Source organism: Lucilia sericata, unplaced genomic scaffold (genome assembly GCF_015586225.1).
Source record: "Lucilia sericata isolate MDLA Ls3-8-SP2 unplaced genomic scaffold, ASM1558622v1 Contig000199F_arrow, whole genome shotgun sequence".
NCBI classification, from domain to species: domain Eukaryota; kingdom Metazoa; phylum Arthropoda; class Insecta; order Diptera; family Calliphoridae; genus Lucilia; species Lucilia sericata.
In genome coordinates, this window is record NW_023994227.1 from 22,501 (window position 1) to 35,726 (window position 13,226).

At 29.3% G+C, this 13,226-nt stretch overlaps 1 protein-coding gene across 1 annotated transcript in view; it reads left to right on the top strand.

Annotated features, from left to right (window-relative positions):
- Nucleotides 1-11,709, top strand: part of LOC119601907 (tachykinin-like peptides receptor 99D) — a 29,890-nt gene extending 18,181 nt beyond the window's left edge. Inside the window, exons 4-9 of the mRNA XM_037953148.1 lie at nucleotides 44-256; nucleotides 4,713-4,863; nucleotides 6,023-6,219; nucleotides 8,833-8,972; nucleotides 9,077-9,142; nucleotides 10,376-11,709. Coding sequence (XP_037809076.1) covers nucleotides 44-256; nucleotides 4,713-4,863; nucleotides 6,023-6,219; nucleotides 8,833-8,972; nucleotides 9,077-9,142; nucleotides 10,376-10,785 — 1,177 coding nt within the window. The 3' untranslated portion in view covers nucleotides 10,786-11,709. The remainder of the gene's footprint in view (nucleotides 1-43; nucleotides 257-4,712; nucleotides 4,864-6,022; nucleotides 6,220-8,832; nucleotides 8,973-9,076; nucleotides 9,143-10,375) is intronic.
- The last annotated feature ends 1,517 nt before the right edge of the window (nucleotides 11,710-13,226 follow it).

The following is a 13,226-nucleotide window of genomic DNA, read 5'->3' on the forward strand; positions in this document are numbered from 1 at the left end:
TATAAAATTTTTATTTAATTTTCTTCCACTTCTACTCCTAAAGGTATGTGGCCATAATGAAACCTCTGAAACCACGTATGAGTAAACGTAACAATTTGGCAATTGCTGCAGTCATATGGCTGGTATCGGCCATTATATCGTGTCCAATGCTGCTGTTCTTCACCACCGATGTTATACCCAGCAAAGATGGTCTACGTACAGTTTGCTACTCTGAATGGCCAGATGGTTCAACAAATCATTCACATCATGAATACATGTAAGTATTAATAAGAATTAAATTACTCAACTGTGTGGAAACTGTAGGAGACTTGGTACAAAGGATTATAATGTTGCCAGTAAGCATGTGTGTGTGAGTGTGTAAAAAAATCTCTGTGTGGAAAAACGATTTAGTCGCTGAAGAAGCTAAAAGGAACTACATTGTTTTTAACAAAACAAATCAACATATTTCATGTTTCCTGAATTTTTTTCTTGCTAATTTATATTTGAAAATTTACCCACACCTGTTCTGTTCTGTTCTCTCCTGTTTGTTTCTTGTTGTTTATTTTCATTTGCCTAATTAAACCGATTTTGATTTCGAATGATGTAGCTGGCTTCATGTTTTCTTGTTTTTCAAGTGGAAAAATTTGTTTGTAATTACTTTGGCACACACACTGTGAAGGACGTTATTTTTGGAAAATACTTTGGAAATCAAAAAAATTTATATTGAAATCTGATGTTAAACGATTTTTTTCCATTAATATTTGTTCAGTTACACTGGCATCCATACATGTAGGTTTGTTAAAGTTGTAATATTTGTTTAATCAAAAGAAAATTAAGGGGGTTTTCGTGGAAGGATTTTAAACGAAGCATGTAGAGTTGTAGCCTTTTTTTAAGCGCAAGCGAATAGACAAATTCTAATTTATTTCCTAAACTGTAGAAATTCTTCACTAATTTCTTGTTGTTTCAAAAAATTTGCTATAAAGTTTTCGAAAATTGTACTTTTTAATAAATATTTTAAAAAATATTTTCTTTATAGAATATTCGAAAACTTTTCGGTTTTATTTGTAGAATAATTCCCTCTTTTACAAAAAATTTCATAATTTCACCTTTTTTATAAAAATTTTCTAGAAATTTTACCTTTCTATTAGAAAATTAACTTTTTATGGAAAGTTATTAACTAACTAACTAACTAACTAACTAACTAACTACTAACTAACTAACTACTAACTAACTAACTAACTAACTAACTAACTAACTAACTAACTAACTAACTAACTAACTAACTACTAACTAACTAACTAACTAACTAACTAACTAACTAACTAACTAAACTAACTAACTAACTAACTACTAACTAACTAACTAACTAACTACTAACTAACTAACTACTAACTAACTAACTAACTAACTAACTAACTAACTAACTAACTAACTAACTACTAACTAACTAACTAACTACTAACTAACTAACTAACTAACCTAACTAACTAACTAACTAACTACTAACTAACTAACTAACTAACTAACTAACTAACTAACTAACTACTAACTAACTAACTAACTAACTAACTAACTAACTAACTAACTAACTAACTAACTAACTAACTAACTAACTAACTAACTAACTAACTAACTACTAACTAACTAACTAACTAACTAACTAACTAACTAACTAACTAACTAACTAACTAACTAACTAACTAACTAACTAACTAACTAACTAACTAACTAACTAACTAACTAACTAACTAACTAACTAACTACTAACTAACTAACTAACTAACTAACTAACTACTAACTAACTAACTAACTAACTAACTAACTAACTAACTAACTAACTACTAACTAACTAACTACTAACTAACTAACTAACTAACTAACTAACTAACTAACTAACTAACTAACTACTAACTAACTAACTAACTAACTAACTAACTAACTAACTAACTAACTAACTAACTAACTAACTAACTAACTAACTAACTAACTAACTAACTAACTAACTAACTAACTAACTAACTAACTAACTAACTAACTAACTAACTAACTAACTAACTAACTACTAACTAACTAACTAACTAACTAACTAACTAACTAACTAACTAACTAACTACTAACTAACTAACTAACTAACTAACTAACTAACTAACTAACTAACTAACTAACTAACTAACTAACTAACTAACTAACTAACTAACTAACTAACTAACTAACTAACTAACTAACTAACTAACTAACTAACTAACTAACTAACTAACTAACTAACTAACTAACTAACTAACTAACTAACTAACTAACTAACTACTAACTAACTAACTAACTAACTAACTAACTAACTAACTAACTAACTAACTAACTAACTAACTAACTAACTAACTAACTAACTAACTAACTAACTAACTAACTAACTAACTAACTAACTAACTAACTAACTAACTACTAACTAACTAACTAACTAACTAACTAACTAACTAACGAACTACTAACTAACTAACTACTAACTAACTAACTAACTAACTAACTAACTAACCTAACTAACTAACTAACTAACTAACTAACTAACTAACTAACTAACTAACTAACTAACTAACTAACTAACTAACTACTAACTAACTAACTACTAACTACTACCTAACTACTAACTAACTAACTAACTAACTAACTAACTAATACCTCTTTGTTATAGAAATTTTTCTCTTTTTTATAGAACATTTTCAAAATTGTCTCTTTTTTATTAAAACTTTATTCTTTATTTCTTTTTCATAAATTTTAATTTTTTGGCTTTTATGTAGGAAATTTACTAAAATTTCAATAAATTTCTCTTTTTTTATAAAAAAAAAATGGTTTTTTTACTATTTTCTATAGAAATTTTTGATATAATCTCTTTTGTACAGAAAATTTTCGTACATTTATCTTTTTTATAGGAAATTTTCTCTTTTAAATAATTTATTTGGATTTTTTTAAAGAAATTTTTTTCTTTTTTATAGAAAAATGTTCTTTATTATGAAAAATTTTCAAAATTTGCACCATTTTATAGAAAAATTGTATTTTTTTTTCGAATATTTCCGAAATACATATGTCTGTATTCACGCAAAATTTCGAAATTTTCAAAATCTTCAGTTTATACAGAATATTTTTGTCTCTTGTAATAGAAAATTTTTCAAACTTTTCTTTTATTTCTTTATTACATTCAATTTGACAAATTTTTATAAATTTTATTTTATTTCCATATTCAATTTGCGATAAATTCTCTTTATATAATGAAAATTCTCCAATTATAGAAAATTTTTTATTTGCGAAAAAATTCCCGATTGTAATTTTCTTCCTAAAATGAAATTTCCCCAACTGCTGTAACCCATTTTAAATTTCTCGCAACATCACAGTTCATGTGTATATTTTCATGTGGCTGCCTTTTTGTTGCTCCTTTTTCCTTTTACAAAGGTGCAAGTTAACTAGATATGTTTGTATATAGTATGTACATACATTTTGTGCTTGAGTTAAACTACCATCACCATCATCAACATCTACTTATATTGCTTTCCCTCTTCTCCATTATAATTGTTTGATGATGATTTCAATTAACGTTTGAAGTGTTTTGCAATATGAATACTACGCAATACTCTTTATAAAACTCTACTTGGGAAGGATACAAGGATGGGGTATATGTATGAATGTGTTAAAGATTTAATTTATGAGTCCTCATGTATATTTGTATGAATGTTTGAACGCCTAGATGGATGTTAATATTTATAATGTTTCTGACATAAAAGCAAAAAAGGCTAAATAAAATATCTTTATATTAATGACAGAAACTGAACTAAAACTAGAATATAAGTTTAATTTGTGAAATTATAATGACAGTTATGCGTACACATGTAAAATAATTATTCATTTCATTTGGAAATTATAGTCTAATTATAATCAAAAATTGATTTATGAAGAATTTAGCAAAAAGAGAATTTAGAGTAATTTTTCAAAGTAAGTCTTAATGCTGATTTTCTTAAACATTTGAGAAATTAAATATGCATATGAAAATTACAGTAATTTCTTTTACAAAGGAAATTTTATAGTAAAATGATAGGAATCGTTTGCAATTAAATAATATAAAACATTTAAAGATATTGTAAGAAAATCTATAAAAATCACATTTTAGAAATGTGACTTCAAAAATTTATCAATATAAACTATAAAAATTATATTGAACTTACCTTTTAATCACTTTTTTTATAAATTTTTTCTTGATATAATTAAAATTTTTATTACACCTTGTTGTTTAACTTAGGTATCCAAGGTCTGTAAGAAAAACAATAAAACAAACAACTTGTTTTAGTAACAATGGCCTTTAAACAAACAAAGATTTTTATAAACAACATTTTTTTATAAGAAAACAAACAAATTTAAATATTTTATAGAAAACATAAAAAGCCAATTATAAAAACAAACTAAATAGCACTCCAACTGGGTTTTGGGAGAAATATGAAAAATAAAAATGTATTTTTTTTCAAATAAATTGTTTGAAATTGAAGTGTTTTTGTTATTATTTCGATTACTCATTGTCAAAATTAACACGTGTCATATTTGTATGTTTCATAAAATTGCTCTCACTGTTAATCCATTTTAAAATTACATTTCTACACCTTCTTATATACATATATTTATTATCGAACGTGTTCTAAATGTTTTTTAAATTTTCTTTTAATAATATTTCTTTTAATTCTTTTATTGTTCCCTAGTTACAACATCTTATTTATGATACTCACATACTTCCTACCAATCATTTCGATGAGTGTTACCTACTCCCGTGTAGGTATTGAATTATGGGGTTCTAAAGCGATTGGAGAATATACACCGCGACAAGTGGAGAATGTCAAGAGTAAGAGACGTGTAAGTAATTGTTTTAATTATGATTTTTATATAATTTTTCTTACATGGAAATAAAGTTTTCATAACAGGGACCTTGACTATAACTAAATTAGACTATGACTAGACTATGACTAGACTATGACTAGACTATGACTAGACTATGACTAGACTATGACTAGACTATGACTAGACTATGACTAGACTATGACTAGACTATGACTAGACTATGACTAGACTATGACTAGACTATGACTAGACTATGACTAGACTATGACTAGACTATGACTAGACTATGACTAGACTATGACTAGACTATGACTAGACTATGACTAGACTATGACTAGACTATGACTAGACTATGACTAGACTATGACTAGACTATGACTAGACTATGACTAGACTATGACTAGACTATGACTAGACTATGACTAGACTATGACTAGACTATGACTAGACTATGACTAGACTATGACTAGACTATGACTAGACTATGACTAGACTATGACTAGACTATGACTAGACTATGACTAGACTATGACTAGACTATGACTAGACTATGACTAGACTATGACTAGACTATGACTAGACTATGACTAGACTATGACTAGACTATGACTAGACTATGACTAGACTATGACTAGACTATGACTAGACTATGACTAGACTATGACTAGACTATGACTAGACTATGACTAGACTATGACTAGACTATGACTAGACTATGACTAGACTATGACTAGACTATGACTAGACTATGACTAGACTATGACTAGACTATGACTAGACTATTACTACACTATGACTTGACTATGACTAGACTATGACTTGACTATGGTCTTTGTCGTCGTCTAAGGCTAAGGAATCAGACTTGTCCGATTAGCATAAATCTCATCCTTTTTACTTTATTTCTTATCTTAGATATTCATACTAGACCTTTTTAATATTATTGTACCTATTTTAGATTTGCTTTCTAAGCAATATATTCCCCAAGTTTTCTATTAAGCATTTTGTAAATTGTATTGTAAACAAAAATAACAAAAGGAAGATCTAAATATTTTTAATTAAACCCATAACTTGCCAAACAAAGTACAAACCAAAAAATATATAACTTTTCTTTTAAACCACACACTCACTTACATATCTTCCAAGTATTTATATTTTATTTTAATTTAATACACAGGTGGTAAAAATGATGATGGTTGTGGTATTAATATTTGCTGTTTGCTGGTTACCATTCCACACGTATTTCATACTAACTTCTTGTTATCCAGCCATAACGGAAACACCTTTCATACAAGAGGTGTATTTATTCATATACTGGTTGGCGATGAGTAATTCCATGTACAATCCGATTATATACTGCTGGATGAATTCGCGGTAAGTAAATTTTTTGTTCTACTACTATCCTTATTTTCCTTTAACTTTTTATTGCAAAAAGTCATAACAAGACGTAGATAAAGAAATAAGAAAAGAACAAAAAAAAGAGGAAACATGCTGTTGGTAAACAGGAAATGTAAATATTTGAAAGATTACTAAAAGTATTACGCTCAAGTGTAAACTTTACGCTAAAACCTAAGATCCTTTAGAAGTGAATAAGTGTGTGTGTGTTTTCTTTTAATAGAGATGTATGTAAGTCTAGAAATTGATGTATATGGCTGAGATTGCGTGTGTGTGTGTGTGTAAATATTGTTAGTTTGTGGCTGCCACTTTTCATGACGCCTTCAACTAAATCACTCATCAATGTCAGCCATTAAAGAATGAAAGAGGGAAGAGTGGGTTGTATTATATCTACTCTTTATAACAATGTTCTACGGGTGATTGCTTGTCAAAGATGTTCGGTTTGGTGGGATTTACTGTATTTTCATATACAACATACTTTTAATTTAAGGAATACAATGAAAAGCAGAAGTATTTCCACTTGTTTTTAATTTCCTAGAGTGTCTTGTTTCCTATTTCATTTCTCTAGACTAGAACATTTTCCTGTCATTAGACCGTTTTTTTCATAGTCTAGTCATAGTCTAGTCATAGTCTAGTCATAGTCTAGTCATAGTCTAGTCATCATAGTCTAGTCTAGTCTAGTCATAGTCTAGTCATAGTCTAGTCATAGTCTAGTCATAGTCTAGTCCTAGTCTAGTCATAGTCTAGTCATAGTCTAGTCATAGTCTAGTCATAGTCTAGTCATATTCTAGTCATAGTCTAGTCATAGTCTAGTCATAGTCTAGTCATAGTCTAGTCATAGTCTAGTCATAGTCTAGTCATAGTCTAGTCATAGTCTAGTCATAGTCTAGTCATAGTCTAGTCATAGTCTATTCATAGTCTAGTCATAGTCTAGTTAGTCTAGTCATAGTCTAGTCATAGTCTAGTCATAGTCATAGTCTAGTCATAGTCTAGTCATTAGTCTAGTCATAGTCTAGTCATAGTCTAGTCATAGTCTAGTCATAGTCTAGTCATAGTCTAGTCATAGTCTAGTCATAGTCTAGTCATAGTCTAGTCATAGTCTAGTCATAGTCTAGTCATAGTCTAGTCATAGTCTAGTCATAGTCTAGTCATAGTCTAGTCATAGTCTAGTCATAGTCTAGTCATAGTCCTAGTCCATAGTCTAGTCATTAGTCTAGTCATAGTCTAGTCCATAGTCTAGTCATAGTCTAGTCATAGTCTAGTCATAGTCTAGTCATAGTCTAGTCATAGTCTAGTCATAGTCTAGTCATAGTCTAGTCATAGTCTAGTCATAGTCTAGTCATAGTCTAGTCATAGTCTAGTCATAGTCTAGTCATAGTCTAGTCATAGTCTAGTCATAGTCTAGTCATAGTCAAGTCATAGTCTAGTTCATAGTCTAGTCATAGTCTAGTCATAGTCTAGTCATAGTCTATAAAACAGTCTATAAAGTAGATAGTATAATTGTATTAATAGGAAGATTCAGATTTAAATCATTTAATTTTTGTTTCTCACTGCAGATGTGCATGAGCATAATATCTCAATTTGCATTTGTGCCATCTGCATTCACGCTGTTAACAGAATTTGAAGTTGATTTAAAATTAAAAATCAAAAAAAAAAAACTGAATTTAGATAAATAATGAAATGTACTGGTTTTAAAGAAAAATATTTTATATTTAAACGGCACTTTTAAAATTTAGTACAACAAATTTTTCATAAAACTTGTTTAAATCAGTAGAACTTATTTTAATATATTAAAAAGATTCCTAATAAATGTTCCCACATCTTACGATTAATATTAATACCATATTTTGAAAAATAATCTTATTTGATAATATCTTCAAACTAAATTTTCTTGCACTTAATGATATAAATTATTTAAAAGAAAAATTAACTGAAAGAAATAACTGCAATTTGGTATTAATTTTAAATCCACTATAATTTCCAGTACAATCTACCCTCTACGCTACCGTTTTGTGAAATGTGAGTAAATGCATTTTCTCTGTTATTATTTCAACCGCCATACAAGTAAAATGATGTCTTCAGTGCAAATTCCTGTTAATGTTCTTAATTCTGTGAAACAATATCCTGAGTAATAGTAAGAGTAAGATAAAAAAAATGTTATACACGTGTATAAAGCAAAATGAAGATTTATATTCTTGTGCAATGACAACATATCTTCAGTTGAAAAGTAATAGGGAAAGGGTAAAATCTTAAAAGCGTAGATTGAATGGATTTAACAGGTCAACTTTTGTTCCTAACATTTTTGGTGCAATGCGAAATTTGTTCTTACATTTATTTAAAAAAGTTAGTTTAGGATATTTATTTGTGAAAAATTAAATAGTGGGAAATAATTTCTCCTTCAAAAAGACTTTTTTCATATTTGCCAACGTTAGGTATTTATATGAAATCAGTTTTACTTTTACATTAACTTTATTCTCTTATCCTTTACGATATTGATACATACTTATTTTATTTGTATTTCAAAATATTTCGTTTATCTTTTGAAGGTTAAAAATGATTGAATATAAGCATTTTTTTCAATTTCCTTTGCAGATTTCGTTTTGGTTTTAAAATGTTTTTTCGATGGTGCCCGTTCGTCCATATAGGTGCAGAGAGTCTAAATCGTCGCGATCAAATGACTTCACGTTATTCATGTTCGGGTTCACCCGATCATAATCGTATTAAGAGAAATGGTAAGTTTACCATTTCTTTTCATGAAACTTTTCTATACAAATTCCACTCAAAAATTTGAGCTAATTATTAAAATTTTGTTTATTTCATTTCTATGATTTATCAGATACCCAACGTTCATTTCTATACACCTGTCCGGGATCTCCAAAAAATCGACGCATCTCACATTGTGGTAAGTATTAATAAAAAAAATATATTTTAATTTATTTCAAAACGCATTTTCGGATCTAAATTAAAGAAAAACAAAACTATTCTTGTAATATTTTCAAAAAAGGTTAAAGGTCAAGATTTCGAATTTTTAGAATAACTATAAAATAGAACCAAAAATTATATATTTATTGAAGAATTTAAATAAATCTCTTAAAAATGAGTCGAAATCAGCCAGAGGTCAAAGGTCAAATATTCTAAATTTGGAAATGTATCAAAAAATTTATCTAAACCGATCAAAATTAGAAGAATTTAAACAGAAAAGGAAATATATTTTTGATAGCTATAAAGAATTAGGCTAATGTCAGCTTTAAACGTCTAAGGTTGGAGGTCAAATTTTTAAAAAAACATTTTTACAAAAATATTATAATTGATTGAAATATGTTTGTAATTTTAAGAATTTCTCTAAAATGGAAATGAAAATTTGATATTTATTGGAGGTGTTTAGTAAATCTCTTAAAAATAAAACGAAATCAGCCTGAGGTCAAAGGTCAAATATTTGAAATTTGGAATAAAAAACTATAAAAGAATGAATTTAAGAAAATCTCTTAAAAAACCGAAATCAGTCTGAGGTCGAAGGTCAAATATTTGACATTTGGAAATCTATCAACAAAATTTGTCAAAAACGATCAATATATTAGTAGAATTTAAACACAAAAAGAAATATATTTTGAAAATCAGGATAATGTAACTAAATCTTCAATGTTCGAGGTCAGAGGTCAAACTTTAAAATTTTTGCAATTTCTTTTTTTTAATTTCTTAATTTAATAAAATTAAGTGCTGTATTTTAAGCAAAATTTTCAAGAATAAATTAAATCCAAAATCTTAAAAATCATAACAGTTGTCAATTAAAACGTTCTATGAAATTGGCAGTCACTAGTATTATTTAGGAAAAAAAATATTCAAAAACAACAATGCGAAAAAATCTTAGGCGAACTCTAGTACACAGGTACAAAAATGGAAATCAGTAATATACTAAGCTTACAAACCAGCACGTAAAAGCCCAACGAAAAAACAATGAATTTCCGTTTTAATTGGTTAAAAACGAAAAAAATTCTTTATTTCCGTTTCAACAAACATGTGATATACATACATACACACATATGTATATCGCACACACACGCCTACATACAAAATATATATTTTTAATTAATGAGTTTTTCTTTTTCTATTTCTTCCCAAAAAAATAATGTTACAGGAATTTTACGCAGTTCAACTATAGCAACACAGCGTGACGGTGTGCGACACTCAGCGCCCATAACAACCCTAAGGACAGGACCAGGCCTAGGCGGAGGCAATTATCATCATCATAACTCAACATACCATCAACGTTGTAGTCTAAAAACACCTGTAACTAGTGGAGGTATGAACAATATGAAAAACACACATGAATTGTCTGCATTAAGTGGCAATGGACAGGGTAATACTTTAACCAACAATTCCAAAGATTTTCTTATCAAAGCAAATCAACGGTCAAGTGTTAGATGGACAGCAACAGCACCATCCACCTCTGTAACCGAAACCACATCACTAGAGACAAGTTCAGCCGCTTATAATGGGGCAGCAGATAAAAATTATTTAACAAATCGTACAGCATTAATGTCCTGACAACAACAACAACAACAGCAGGAGGAGGATGCTAATGAAAAACAATATATATTGCAACAGCAACCACAGCACACACTACAAACGAATGAAACCATAAATTATTTACAGCAACAACAAAATCAACAACAAACTACAAAAGGAAACGGAAGTTTACTCTATAATACTTTGACAAATGGCAGCAACAGTAATAACATTAGCTGCATTGGCAACAGTGGCAGCAACATGAACAACAATTTAAACTTAATTTTAAATGTAAATTCAAATGTCAAATCTGTTTTATTCAATACGAATACAAACGATTATGTCACGGATAGTTGTAAAGATGCATCTTCATTTAATAATACGAGCAGTACTAGCACTAGTAGTACAATTGTTGCTGGTGTAGGTGTGGGTGTCAGTGGTAATAAATCTTCAACAAGCCATACTAATGATAAAACTTGGCTTTAAAATAACTTGTATAAATAATTTATTTTTCTTTTTTAAATTTTTATCAATAGAAGCACTTAATCACAATTGGCTTTTGCAGGCATTCAAATAGATAGATAATTGTGTGGGCTTAAGTAAGTGGAAAGATTTGTGAGAAGGAATTTCATATTGAGAATTAGTGGAAAGAGGGATAAAAATTAATGCCTAACAGTATTTTAAAGTAGAGACTAAAATGTCCTCTATTTTAGAACTGAATTATTTTAGGTCAAACAAAAATTTCAAATACATATTAAATAGTCTGCTGATTGGTATCTGAACTAGGGCCTTGATTAGTTTATTAACTAGTTTATTAACTAATTTGTTGAGAAGTCTGCTGACTAGTTTGTTGTTTAGTCTAATGATTAGTCCGTTATATAGACCGTTGACTACTTAACGAACTAGTCTATGAATTAATTTGTTGACTAGTCTATTGAATAATCTGTTGGCTAGTCTCTTTACTAGTCCATTTATTTTAATATTTACTAGTAGAATAGTCTTTAGTTTTTAGACTAGTCAGTTGACTAGGCTTTTTAGTTTAGTTCAGTTCTAGTTCAGTTCTAGTTTAGTTCTAGTTCAGTTCTAGTTCAGTTCTAGTTCAGTTCTAGTTCAGTTCTAGTTCAGTTCTAGTTCAGTTCTAGTTCAGTTCTAGTTCAGTTCTAGTTCAGTTCTAGTTCAGTTCTAGTTCAGTTCTAGTTCAGTTCTAGTTCAGTTCTAGTTCAGTTCTAGTTCAGTTCTAGTTCAGTAGTTCAGTTCTAGTTCAGTTCTAGTTCAGTTCTAGTTCAGTTCTAGTTCAGTTCTAGTTCAGTTCTAGTTCAGTTCTAGTTCAGTTCTAGTTCAGTTCTAGTTCAGTTCTAGTTCAGTTCTAGTTCAGTTCTAGTTCAGTTCTAGTTCAGTTCTAGTTCAGTTCTAGTTCAGTTCTAGTTCAGTTCTAGTTCAGTTCTAGTTCAGTTCTAGTTCAGTTCTAGTTCAGTTCTAGTTCAGTTCTAGTTGTTAGTTTTTAGTTCAGTTCTAGTTCAGTTCTAGTTCAGTTCTAGTTCAGTTCTAGTTCAGTTCTAGTTCAGTTCTAGTTCAGTTCTAGTTCAGTTCTAGTTCAGTTCTAGTTCAGTTCTAGTTCAGTTCTAGTTCAGTTTAGTTCAGTTCTAGTTCAGTTCTAGTTCAGTTCTAGTTCAGTTCTAGTTCAGTTCTAGTTCAGTTCTAGTTCAGTTCTAGTTCAGTTCTAGTTCAGTTTCGTTCAGTTCTAGTTCAGTTCTAGTTCAGTTCTAGTTCAGTTCTAGTTCAGTTCTAGTTTTAGTTCAGTTCTAGTTCAGTTCTAGTTCAGTTCTAGTTCAGTTCTAGTTCAGTTCTAGTTCAGTTCTAGTTCAGTTCTAGTTCAGTTCTAGTTCAGTTCTAGTTCAGTTCTAGTTCAGTTCTAGTTCAGTTGTAGTTCAGTTCTAGTTCAGTTCTAGTTCAGTTCTAGTTCAGTTCAGTTCTAGTTCAGTTGTAGTTCAGTTCTAGTTCAGTTCTAGTTCAGTTCTAGTTCAGTTCTAGTTCAGTTCTAGTTCAGTTCTAGTTCAGTTCTAGTTCAGTTCTAGTTCAGTTCTAGTTCAGTTCTAGTTCAGTTCTAGTTCAGTTCTAGTTCAGTTCTAGTTCAGTTCTAGTTCAGTTCTAGTTCAGTTCTAGTTCAGTTCTAGTTCAGTTCTAGTTCAGTTCTAGTTCGTTCTAGTTCAGTTTCTAGTTCAGTTCTAGTTCAGTTCTAGTTCAGTTCTAGTTCAGTTCTAGTCAGTTCTAGTTCAGTTGCTAGTTCAGTTCTAGTTCAGTTCTAGTTCAGTTCTAGTTCAGTTCTAGTTCAGTTCTAGTTCAGTTCTAGTTCAGTTCTAGTTCAGTTCTAGTTCAGTTCTAGTTCAGTTCTAGTTCAGTTCTAGTTCAGTTCTAGTTCAGGTTCTAGTTCAGTTCTAGTTCAGTTCTAGTTCAGTTCTAGTTCAGTTCTAGTTCAGTTC